This window comes from Rhamphochromis longiceps, linkage group LG12 (assembly GCF_057381845.1).
Source record: "Rhamphochromis longiceps isolate RC_006_pf linkage group LG12, R_longiceps_female_GT1.1, whole genome shotgun sequence".
Classification (NCBI taxonomy): Eukaryota; Metazoa; Chordata; class Actinopteri; order Cichliformes; family Cichlidae; genus Rhamphochromis; species Rhamphochromis longiceps.
In genome coordinates, this window is record NC_140568.1 from 23,012,289 (window position 1) to 23,025,761 (window position 13,473).

Genomic DNA, 13,473 nt, shown 5'->3' on the forward strand with positions numbered 1-13,473 from the left:
GATCATGGTTTAGTAGCTGTTGTCTTTGGAGCAAAGACACAGGAAAGCGGTGGCCTTTCAGTGATGTCCAGCAATCCTGAGGTCTCTTTAGCGGGCCTAACCAACCACATATTGTTCCCAGTGAGAGGATTCTAGTACAGTCACTGCCGTGAGCTCTCAGCTGTGACCTCTACATCACATTTCACAACCACAAGCTCATTACATACACACAGACACATACACACACACACACACACTTGTACTTTTAGAGTTATTGTTATAGTGTCTTCTCTAGGAGCGAAAAGGAGACCTTGTACTTGTTCATCTGTTGACCATCTCCATTCCAGGACTAAACTTGAACCTGACCTTTTTGGTGGTAAATCAGATAGATTTCAGAGCCTTTACTACCTGCTGTTCTAACTCTGATGCATGACCAGTTCTTCTAAAATGTTACAGAATTATCAATACAAAATATCAGTTTCGTTTTGTAGTATTTACACTACATTCAATTTTAGCTACATTTCTGTCCTTGCAAGTTCAAGCTGGTCTGTTTCTTTTTATCTAGCAAACAGCATGGAAAATCTGTGCACAGCAAAATTTCCTCAGATATCAAAACATAGGGAAAAGTACAAGAACATTCTGGAAGGCTGTGTCCTTTGTTTCACATTAGCTTGGCTAGACTTTGTACAAGTTAAATGGCGTTTTAAAGAGTACTGAAAACATTTTCTTTTCACCAGTCATCGAATAATGTGTTATTCCAAAGCTCCACAGATTTATTTGATGATTACATCTTTGGTTGTTCATTATTGATTCCATTCTTTTAAACATGAAGACCCCACCTGGATCCCTTTGTCTGGCGATAAATCCACACATGTTAAAATCCACGTGGAGCCATGTGGAAAGCATCCTGTGGTGCCCTCCGCCCGTGGTGCAAGTCACAGCCTCACATTTGGCTGGAAGGACATCATGGATATCTAACCTTATACTGTTTCTTTTTTGTAACCATCATTTCTCCTTTCTAATGACTTTACTTGTGTTACGTGTGTCTGAGTCTGAAAGAGCGTGAAAAATAATGAGCTTCAGAAAAGCAGTGTCCTGTCCATATAAAACAAACCGATCGAAGTAGGTCACCAATGTTTTACATCTACAACTCCTGGAAAAACGTTTGGCATCACCGCTCTTAAGTTTTTTACTTTGAAGCACATACACAGACCACAGATATGATATAAAAACTACTTTTGTTTGATTGCTGAAGATTCTGGCTTCGTGAAATTCATGTAAAACAGGTCAGTTGTTTTTAAGATCAATGACATTTTTTCCAGATCAATCTGACAAAGAAATTATGCAAAATAATGTTGGCTGTTCCCAGTCACCCGTGTCTAAAATGTCTAAAAAGTATGGGAACATTATAAAAGGAAAATATACTAGTAGATGGAAGATGTCACAGCATCAGGAGAGAAAACTCAAAGCAATACTGTATGTCTTGAAAATGCACAAGTAAACTGATGAAAAGCAAATGGGGAGAAACATGTTTGTTTGTCATATACCTGAAATGGGCTGAATGAAATGGGATTTACATACAGAAAAGTGAAACTAAAACCAGCATTACCACCTAAACAGAAGAAAACAAGGTTACAGCGGGCTACAGGGAAGTGATCAAAGACTGCGTTTGATTGGTTTGGTTGAAGGCGATGTTTAGTTATGAATTACAGGTCTGCACTGGCCAAGGAGATTATGCTGGGACTTTAGTCTGGTGTCATTCCAGTGAAACATAACAATGACTGCCTGAGGAAAATAAGCAGACTTGTGTGTGAAATAAAAGACTAAGAGAGATACACATGCACACATTTTGGACACTTGTCTCATTCTGTCAATAGAAAACAGATTTGGTACATGGCACGCTTTAATCTGTCAAACAGTATCCGTGCTAGCTTGATACACAGTGTTGCTTTTCATTAATGAAGTACCTTTTTTTTTTTTTTTTTTGAATGAACATCCTTCAAGTGTGGTGATTCCATAGTTTTTTTTCTTTATTTATCCACTAACCCCCTAGTTTCTGTGTAAGACCCATCATTTTACATTTCATTTGCACAAACTTTCCTTCTTTGTTTATCTCTCACTGCTCTCATTGCGCCGCTGTTCATCAAGTCAGAGGAATTCCTCGTATGTTTGTGTGGTTGATCCAAGCGTGCCCGAGAATGTGGTGGGTGTGTTTCTTTACGTAAAAAAATGTGCACATCCACTTTCTCTCATTGTCTGGGTATATGTTTAAAAAAAGGTTTTAAAAAAGCCAGAAAATTGTCATGTTTTGTTGTATGGACACTGGACAGGACCCACAAACATGAACACGTGCACCGTCTCAAATTCACTATTACATAATACGTTGGTTGTTTTGAATCACAACAAAGTTGATTAACAGCTTCATTTGAGCCATGATCACCATTTATTTTTACTGGTTTTGGTATTTTTCTCTAATAAATGAAATTTCTTGACCCGAGTCGTTCAGGAATTTGCTTCAGCCTCACCGTCTGGCCCTTAGTTTTCAAGAGGCTACAACAGCCTGAAAAAGGGGCTGTCCCACACCTACTGTAGTAAGGACGTGTATAGTGTGTGTGTCCTTATTTAAAAGTGATAGAGGAGAGCTGGGAGAATAGAAGGGAGTCTGAATGGGAAGATTTGGATTCTGCAGGAGAGGAGGCTAGCATGCCAAAAAGTGGGAGAAACAAAAAAAATAGAGAACTGTGGCAATGTCAGAAATGCACATAGAACACAAAAAGGAGCATGAGTGAACAAAAGCCTTGCTCCTTAAAATTGTGTGCTGGTCAGTGAATCGTAAAGTCCCGCTTCTTCTCCAATGAAAATACACCCCCGTTCTGGGTTGCCTCTCTGTTTTGTGAACTCTTTTGAAATGCAATTAGCATTTCATCCAGGCCCAACCGGTTACATGCAAGGAAGTAATACCCTTTCTAATTTGGCCCTTTGGTCTGTGAAGCTATGGAGAGCGCAACCTTGTTTAATCCTCTGAAAGTGTTTTTCTGTCTGCCTCCAGCACTGTCAGTCATACAGGCTAATCAGTCAGCCAATGCTCAAACTGGAAAGCCCACTAAACTGCTCGCACACTGGTCCCTACTCAATTGGAACCACTTTCTTTTTTTCTATATCCTTTCCTTCACACTAAGAAGAAGAAAAATCTCTTGTTTTTGGTTGGGGACGCAAGATGCCATTGGCTCCACTTAAGAGCAGCCGACCACGGCCATATAGACAATACCTCAGGAGATTTCTCCCTCTCTGTGTTTCCTTTTTCACAGCAAAATGCACTTGATTGGCAGTCTCTTGCCCCTGAAGGAGAAATGCCTGGTTTGAAAAGTATCGTCTGACAATAGCTGGAGGGCTGACCTCATGCATTTTTGTTCTTTAGAAAAGTATTCATTGAACAGTTTTCTAAGTCCTCTAATGTGGAATGGCATAATTTTGTTGCAAATCAGCCCATCCTGACTTCACAAAAAACACTTTCTCCATTCTTGTTGGACTAATTTTAAGTTTTCTGTTTTTCCCCCTTCAAATAAATAGGATTCTTTTTTTCTTTTGCGTAGAGCCCTCCAAAATAAGCCCAGTGAGTAATGCCAAGTTTTTGTTAGATTTAATGATGTATGTTTTAACTCTACTCGCTTATTAAGTTTCTTAATTTCCTCACCCCAACCTCTCCGTATGGCGAGAACATTCACTGATCTAAAAATACATGTAGAAAGTACATGTGAAGTGCAATTATGGGCTTGTGAGTTGACCGGGAATGACAGCCGCGGCTACGCTGGGCTGAGAATGGACGGTGGGTGGTTTCTGACATTCGGCCCGACACACACTGGCCTGGTGGCATCACTTAGTGTGGAGAACAACTCCAACAGAGACCAAACCAATAAACAGATCAGAGGAGACTCTATGGTTTGGGGCTAAATACATAACAAATGCAAACTAGCATTTTACAGCAGCTACTCTATTAAAAGGAATATCCTGCTTATGTATATGAATTAAATTAAATGGTGATATTATTAATAGGTTTTTTATTCTGTTTTTGGTTTGTTTCATTTTTTGTTAAATGTGGTAGCCTTATATGAATTTTGGCAGCTCATTTTTAACCCAACTCTGCTTATTAAAGCTTAAATTATGAGTTGCTTGTATTTTGCATAACCTCTGAATAATAAATTGCTCAATCTGTCCACAGGGCACTTCCACTTTCCAGTGTTTACAACACTGAATGGTTGGTTTAGCAGGCTATAAATAAAGAGCAGTACACATAAAGGCTTAACCCTTGTGTGGTGTTCGTATTTTTGTTACTCAGCCAGTGTTCATGGGTCTGGTGGACCCGCTAGAGTTTTGGCTTTCCAAATTAACACTATCAAACAATTTTATGTTAAATTACTCAACAGATGTTTACTTCATCCCAATTACAAGACATATGAACAGCAAACATGGTTAATTTTTTCCCTTTACCTTTGTTAGATCACATTTATGAATTAATGTGCTTCTCGTTTTTCTTTTATATAAAATGTTATAAATAAATCAGTTATAATCAAGTGGAGTGAGTGGAAAGACACAACACATTTACACGTGAAAAAATAATTAATTGTTTAATTTTTCTTTTGAAAAAAACTGAACACGGGTCTCACAGACCCGAACACCATACAAGGGTTAATATCAGCTCTTATGGTATGCCTCTTTTTCTGCCAAACCATCTGTCTGTTTGTCGCTGTTTACTTTATCTGTTTATCTTGATTAGTATCATTTATTCGGTCTATTTGCGTGGTCTGTCTTTAGTGTGAATTTTTACTGAGCAGACACACAAGCATTCCAGGAACACTGTTATATTAGTTGATGTTAATGACAGAGCAGTTTCTTTTTGTGGCCAGACTGACTCCAGATCACCAACCCGAGCTGTAAGATTGATGAATGAGATCCTACCACAGGCCTCCTTGTGTCAGAAATCTCTAGACGGCTTTGTGTTAGCATATGTGTGTGTATCCATGTGTGCGTTTAGTGAGCAGGCATATATATATATATATATATATATATATATACAACCACATAGCCTTCACCATGTCACCATGGGCGTCTCAGGCTCAGGGAAGCCTCGGGGCAGGGATGCTGCATGGGAAAGCCCTTGATTAAAACTCTACAGACTGTTATCCCACAATATCCTCAACCAAAAAGGAAGTAAGGGTATTGCTTTCCACTTTTACAACTTGCAGTACTAAGTAGTCTCCTCTAAATGATGAGAGGAAAAGCAGAGCGCTTGATTGTGGTTTCAGAGGCTAGGATTTTTTCTTTACTAAGCTTCCAGTAGCGAAAAGGGTTGACAGATGCTGTCTTTGATAAGTCGAAAAAGACAAATTTCCTATATATGAACAGAAGAGAAAAATTTAACTCAGTCACTGTCAAACATTAGAGTCTGTAAGAACACTGAAAAACTACTTGAGTTGAAGCCTGCAAGCTTCATGTACCTTGTGTCAGATATCAAACACACCCTCCAAATTTGGCTGTTTGTTTCAGCTCCAGAATGTCCTATCTGACCCTCACTGCTGCCTGCTGGTTCAACCCCTCCACCTCCTGAACGCGTGCCTGTAGGGTCCAAGGGAAGGAATATTTTGGAGCCCAACTAATCTGCACTGCCCTAATAAACCATTGCAAACAGAAGTCATTTGACATAATATTTGACAGCATTTATTTCTTTAACTCAGTCACCTGACTTACTGCAGCTGACACACGGTGAATCTTGCACTGTCACGCTTACTACCGCTGTAAAGTCTTAGGCTTATAATGAATAATTGATGTTAAAGATTACAACGCTGAGGCCACTGTCAGGAGAAACTCTAGAGATATCAGCAACAAGCTCTGACCCCAGGAGCAGCCCTGCAACCAGACACCTCCTCAGCACCTCTGATAGGGATATCCAATAGATCAGTCAGTGTGTGTGTGTATGTGTGTGACTGCAAATGATCCGATGTAACAGTTTTTTACGAACTGGGCTCCTAACACCAGGTTGCCACCAGTTTTCCTTTTGGTTTTTTTGCAAGAAGGGCTGAGAGGTGTTGGGGCCAGAATACCACTTCCTATCACAGATATTGTAGCTGTGATTCATCATGGTGCTTTTTATGTTTGAGCGTGTTTATTTGGGTATCAGGTGATGATGTATGCATTACTGTGATAACTAAAACAAAGTTTGTCTCCATGAAAAATGAACTCATGAGATGAGTGAATACTGAGTGATTGGATAGTGAACTCATGCCCCGTATACAGTAGAGCATATGTGTGTTGTTCCATTTGCCTTTGATCTGAGCTTAACTTTTGAGTGCTAAGCAATGTTGTAGCTCAATGTCCACATACTGAGATACTTTCCTGGCAAATCCTGCTTATGTAAAAGTAATCTGGAAGTATTATGCACTGCTCAGAAATGATTACAGTGAACAACAGGTTTAGGAATTTTTATTTTTTTTAAAGAATTATTCTGCATTGTTCCAGGCCAAAGGTTAATTTTTTACTTTAGCTTATTAGTGCAAAATTGTGCTTTACTATTTAGAAAACACTACATACTGCAGCGCTACCTATTTACTAGGTGCAGTTTGTGTTCCAGGAAGTAATGTAATGCAGTAGGAAGGAAAGTAAGTGAGTAGACCGTAGTCAGGATCATGGGGTAAGTCAATAAAAGCAAATTTGGATGTTCACATTGTACGGCCTCTTTAGTTGTGGGGCTTTCTGTGGCTTTATCTGTCAGATTTAAGAGCCCTCAGCTCAGCTGTCATCTTTTCAGATTTGGGTCCAAGATATTTGTGATGGACAGTGTGTTTTCCCTCCCGTGTCCTGGACTGTCACCCAGTTAGCTATCTGAGCTTTCAGACCGAGCTTTATGGATGCATGCTGACTTAGGCTGCTCTGCCAAATACATCAATATATGAAAACTGGTTTGTGTGTGTGTGTGTGTGTGTGTGTGTGTGTGTGTGTGTGTGTGTGTGTGTGTGTGTGTGTGTGTGTGTGTGTGTGTGTGTGTGTGTTTGCAAGAAAGAAACTGTGTCTCTGCGCACCTCTCTACATGAACTGTGACTCCCAGTCTTATCAATGTCAAAGGTCTGCGCCAGGCACTCCATGCCGCCTTTAGCTGTGACAGACAGATCCTAGGGGCCCCTTAAACCCCTGGGGTCAGAATTGGCACAATGCGTGATGCCAGCACAAAAACTGCCCTGCTGCTTATAGAACAGACCTGTGCCATCCACACAGCATCTGCTTTGTATTAGGCCCTTTGAAGGAAGTGCGGCATCTGGGTCAGTGGATGTGAAAGGGCTGCCCTCTGTTTTGACGTGGGGTTGCTAGGAGGGTAGAGGGTTGGATGCTTGCTAACATCCATCAAAAATGATGGTTTAAATAATGTGAGGCAATCATTGGGAAGGTTGGAAATGAGGTTTTGGTACATAACGATTGAGCAAAGATGTGGGATCTCAGACTATTTGAGAACTGAAAGCAATATAACATTGGAAGACTGAGACTGACTACGGTATGTTGCATTCTCTACAATAACACTTTGAAGATTTTCTACAAAGTTTACAACCTGTGGCCAGACCAAACTAGACATTTGGTGACTTTACTGTCTCATATAACTTAATTAGGCAGGCAAGTGGATACAATTGCACACACACACACACACACACACACACACACACACACACACACACACACACTTACAAGTCAATTTCAGTGAGATGATACAACCAATAAGGTTTATGGTGTTTTACTCAAACTTTCGGTCAGTAATTCAATTGGTTTCCAACCCCAGGAACGAGAGCACGGCAAATAAGAGGATTTATTCAACCCGGGCCCCTCTTTGTCCAGCAACACACTCACCTCTGTTCCCCCTTAGCCTTACTCTCTGTTCCCCACTGTCCAGCTTTGCGACCCACCAGCTTTAAATCCCTTTTTGATGGATTTTCCAGCCATCTCTCCCTTCCTGGCATGTGTGTGATATATGCAACACCCCCCCGCACACAGACACAAAACACAAACTCTTAAAACGTGCAGTATTTGTTGTATTTGTCACAACATAAAATTTGCACCAGTTTATTCTGAGTGTATTCATCAGCCGATAACTTTTAATGCTGTTACAGTGATTTCTGCCATTGAAGTTGACATAATGACTGATCGATGGTCTCCATTTAAACATCCTCCCGTACTGAGAATTACTCAGATTGATTTAACAGTAATGGAACAAATGAAAAGTGGGGTATTTGCAATGCCCAACTTTCCCAAATGATTTCCGTGTATGAAAAAAAAAGAACCCAAACAGCATGACTTCATCCACTCTAGTTGCTGATGTTCTTTTTCAACCTTGTAATTAAGAGCAAATATTTTTTTAAAAGACCTTACGTGTTCATACTGTTAGCCAGGCTGTGTGGTGCAGATCATGAATGGGATGGGTAAAAGGCAACAAGGAGGACACAATCTGGCTTTAGGCTAGCTCCGCCCCACGCGTCATGCTGTGTTGTTTTGTTTTGTGAACCATGACAACTGTCTCAGCAGCTCCATCCAGCTTCTGGATTATTCTGCGTGTGAGAGCTAAGCAGGGGGTGACAGAGAAGAGAGATGAGAAAACATGACAAGATGAGAGAAGTGGAGAGCAGAGGGGTGTGGAGGACACAAACTAAGATGTGAGGATTGCTGGAGGAAGCAGGGGAGTCGCAAAATAATTAGAGAGAGGGAGAAAAGACAGAGGTGGTAATGCAGAATTGCACGGATTGCAGGGCATGACTTTTGATTCATGTGGTGAAGAACTGTAAACTCAAATGCAACTGCTTTAGCAGTTATGACAACATGAGGACAACAGGCATTGGACTTATGGGATACTGTTGTGAATCATTCAGACCACAATGACCAAAAAGCCTGCCAGGCTCCACATTATAAAAGGCAGCAGGCCTTCTGAACATCTGGCTATTCAGTATTGCCTATAGCACATAACAGTTGTAATGTGTGTATGTTTACATTTTAACATCAGTAATGTTTAATGTAAAAAATAGGTTTATTTTTGTAAACTCTGTATTTGTTTTTAGAGTTGTTTTTGTATATGAATAAGGATTTTTGATCTAAATAAACTTGTGTAAATAATTGTTTCCCCGATATGTGAATCACTTTCTCAGTAATGACAAATTTTGATGTGATGATTGTTTATTCAGAATTGGTCCTGTAGAGAACATATCAGCATTATGTACTAAATCTGAAGTATGTTTGTGTGTTATTAAGTATTATATTATTATTATTATTATTAACTTCTTTACATGTAAAACTCTTATTTCTTTCACTGCACATATTTTATCTGATTTGCTGCATTTTTCTCAATATTTTCTTCCATGTGCTGGCAGGAATGCTCCCTGCCTTCCTGCTAGCTGGGTTGATTCTGGCTCTGTCCATCCCTGGCACTACATCAGAGTCGGCCACGCTGCGGTTCCTGGGGCAGACTGACTTTGTTGTCAACGAGAGCAGCGCAGCTGTGGTCCGCCTGGTCATAGAGAGAGTGGGAGACCCAGTCAATGTGACAGCTTTGGTTCTGGTAGGATATGAAGCTATCATCTAGTGATATGTTTCTAATATGTGCATAGGTTAGCAACTGTTGGTGCTGTGAACTTACAAATAATATAGAAATTCACAACAGTTCACAGCAGTGAGTGAAAATTACTGAACAATTCTGCAGCCTGTTGAATCATTTAGCCTGTTCTGTCTGTACAGTTAAACATATAAGTGTCCTTATTCTGGGAAAGTTGACCTTCACATCAGGTGAACTTCAGAATCAGTAACTGTTTTGTCTATAACAAACAACGTTGATGATATAAAAGTCCCACTGTGTCAGCAGAAACTCAGTTGGAAATGAATGGATTTTGGCTTTACATCGTCTACATGTAGCCCAGTGTCAGCTGCTCACAGTTGGTGTCTGGAAATACGAACTGGCGGTGCGATGAAGAGTAGTTTTAGGGTTTTGTTTTGTGATTCTTGATATCTTTACCATATTTCTTGTTACATTAATTTTTATACCAAGAGCTGCATTGCTGGTTAAAATACTGTTTAATGTCAGACTTCCATCCAGCAACTAACAGAAATAGATGCTCAGGAAACTCTTGCTCAAGCAAGTCCAAGTATAAATGAATTTTCTGAACTGAGCCTGCAAGTTCAGGCCTGGAGTATGCTAGTGGCACACTTTGACATGAATATAAAAATATAGGTAAACTGAAAAAAAGTGAAGTTAAAATGTGTTGTCATGTTTCATTCAGCTAGAGGGAGTTGACACCGGGGACTTTGAAGCCATTAATGCTGCAGCCTTCCTGCTGTCCAGTGAGTCCAGTAAGACCATCTTTATTGCCGTGAAAGATGACGACTTGCCTGAAGCCGATGAGACGTTTACGTTTAACCTCATGTTACAGGTGAGAGCCCATTGCTTCTCTGCGAGTTGGTGTGTGTCACTTTCTTCTCGTCCCTCAGTACTGCGCTTCAGTGTGCTACTTAATTAATCTAAGATGAAAAATAAGGCGAACACATGGCCTAAAAAGCACAGCTACGTCAGTGTCAGATTTTGTGAAAGATGTGAAAATGATCTTAAATGGTACATATTACAAATCTTTTTCAAACCAATTGCCATCACAGTTCTGGATGACTTAAGCCTAGAGACTATCTCCATGGTTTCATGTATCCTTGATGGGCTGGCTTTGGCTGGTCTTGTTGTCTGCCCATCTTGTCCCTCACTTAGAGATAAAGGTCATTTGAATCCCCTGCGTTTGGCTGGTTGTGGGGGTGACTATCCCGCTTTTCCCTGTCGGCTCAGCTTTCTTTAAAAAAAAAAAAAGACAAATCCTAAAAGAATTGTTATACCCTTTCATTTTAGATGGATTTATTATTGTTGGGCTACTCTTATTCCGTTTAACACAACAAGTTGTCTCATAAAGTTACCTTCCTTTTCTTTTCTCTGTGTATGGGAGTGAAACTAACACACACACACGCACGCACGCACGCGCGCACACACACACACACACACACAGTAAAGCTGAGGGTAGAGACGCAACAATGGAAGCAAAGCACAGTAGAGATTCCTACATTGTTGTGAAATGCAATGAGTGTACACAAATATGCTGAAATAAGTTAATTCATTCATTCATTAATTGATCATTTATTCCATGTGGGTTTTTTTTCCTTTTGGCTCCCTCTCCTAAGGCAATTGTAGGGGAAACACCCCAGATTGTGAGACTGTAGTCTAAATTAAGAGAACAGCAACAATTCTAAACATCTGTCAGCAAGAGTGGCTTTCTTCACATCAGTCGTTCTCGATTTGACGCTTTTGTGACCTCTGGTTAACATTCGGTAGCAAAACTCAATTTTTAGCCTGCTACTAGAGTGAAAGACCAAATGAGGCGACCACTTTTAGCCCTTCTATTTACACTACAATGAGACAAAGCTTTGGCCAAATACAAGCCTGTCAGCTTACTGGAGTTATGTCTGGAGTACAAGTATGCGCCACAAAAGGTGTCATGGATTAAACACAAGAAAATAAAGGGAAAATCAGGGCCATAGTTATTATCACGCTTCAGTGTATAAAATCTGTTACATTGCTGGTTGACTATGACAGGAAAAGATTTGTTTTTACAGAAACAGTGTTGAGTCGTTGCAGATCAGAGCAGGTGCAGCCTAGCAGCACAGCACAAAATTACAGAAACACATAGCGGATCATGGCATAAAAGACTTGGCATGGTTGATTTACAGCGCCATACTTTCAACAGTGTTGTTTTTCAAAGTTTCTAAAGTGATTTTTTTCTTTACATGAGTGTGTCCACATAAGTGCGTGTGGATTTGTTGTCTGTGAGCTGACGTGCTACAAGGGCTCAGCATCAGAAAGAATGTTAGAGTCTAAAAAAGCCCCAAGAGACGAATGCAAGAGGCTTAAGTAGTTTTTTTTATTGTTTTTTTTATTTTATTTTTTTGCCTTGGCTTGCGCTCACCTTTACATGTGGAGACCGAAACATGTAGTGGTTTTGATAAGAAGTTTCAAATGCACTTTGTTTGGCTGAGAAAACTTAAAGAGATATAACACATGCTTTAGTGGAGAAATGTGTGTTTCTGTTTATAATACTATGACAAGAATGTAATATAGTTGGTCATTTTCCAAAATACCTGCAGTGAGTGCATATCCAGATGTTTGAAAGTTGTAAAGGGAATTTTGAAGTTTTGGTGGATGTCAGAACTGTTGGGTCTTGTAAAAACATATTTAAGCTCACTAATGGAAACCCTGGAAACACCATGTAAAAGTGTGTTGTTGTTGTTGTTGTTTTCTTTTGAATCCTGTCTTGGAAAAAAATAAAACCTTGCAGATCATCAGTAAACACTTAGGCGTAAGCCCTGGTAACTCATGGTGTGATTTTAGGCCTGCTGGGATGTTAAGTCTTTCTGGTCTAGCACTGAATCAGAGAGAAGGGTACAAATCCTGAAAAGGTTTCCTGCAGAGAGCTAACCTGACAAATCAACTGGTCTGAAACCAGTACTTCCTGTCTTTGTGCCCTCTCACCAGTGCTTCTCGGTGGGAACACAGGAATGTAGTGTAGCCCGTAGATAAGGCAGTCGGTCTGGCTGTCCACATGAGGATCAGGATTACCTTTGGTAGGGGGGGAAGATAAAGGAGTGTTAATATAAATACGCTATAATCTTTGCTTTATCTAAACATTTCTATTCTCCTGACTTTTCAGAGTTCCTCAAATGGTGTTACAGTGGGGACACCAAAAAAGGCAACCATCACCATACTGTCCAATGATAACGCCTTTGGAATAATTGCCTTCAACTCAGTAAGAAACTTTCCATCCACCTTCATCCTGTCTTTGCTGGTTCACCAATTTACAAACTTAAAAAAACGTAAAAAAAAAACTGGAAACCAAAGGATTTAAGCACTTTAAATACAGTGACTTAATAAATTACTTGTTTGCTAATAAAAAATAACGACAAGTATCTTAAAAAAAATAAATAAAACAATATATATATATATATAATACAGAAAAAAAAGAGTATGGATATCTCAAAATTAAATACAATAATTTAAATTAAATGTAAATGTTCTCTTGGTTCTCTTGTTACATGTGTAAAGAGGCATTTTGCTCGCTTCCACTGCCAGATTGGGGTTCAGTTCAAATGAAATGTATTACCTGTTTTTGTTTGCTGCTGCAAATGTTACATTTCCATTTATTCTTAATTTGGATGGTTCTAATTGTCAATGAATGAAGTAGAATGTAAGCTGATTAAAGTTCTGTTTTGATGTTTTCTTTCTTTTTATCTCAGACTGAGGAGATCATAGTTGATGAACCCAGAGGAGGGAACCGTTACGTGCCTTTAACTCTAATTAGAGAAAAGGGAACATACGGTACTGTGACTGTAAATTTTGAGGTGAGATCATGTGAATAATATTAGCATACCTAAGGGACTTTTGTGTTTCAA

The 13,473-nt window shown here is 39.7% G+C and overlaps 1 protein-coding gene across 1 annotated transcript in view; it reads left to right on the forward strand.

Annotated features, from left to right (window-relative positions):
• Window positions 1-13,473, forward strand: part of adgrv1 (adhesion G protein-coupled receptor V1) — a 130,280-nt gene that overhangs the window by 3,172 nt on the left and 113,635 nt on the right. The window contains exons 2-5 of the mRNA XM_085425235.1: window positions 9,375-9,562; window positions 10,278-10,427; window positions 12,735-12,830; window positions 13,318-13,422. Coding sequence (XP_085281361.1) covers window positions 9,377-9,562; window positions 10,278-10,427; window positions 12,735-12,830; window positions 13,318-13,422 — 537 coding nt within the window. The 5' untranslated portion in view covers window positions 9,375-9,376. The remainder of the gene's footprint in view (window positions 1-9,374; window positions 9,563-10,277; window positions 10,428-12,734; window positions 12,831-13,317; window positions 13,423-13,473) is intronic.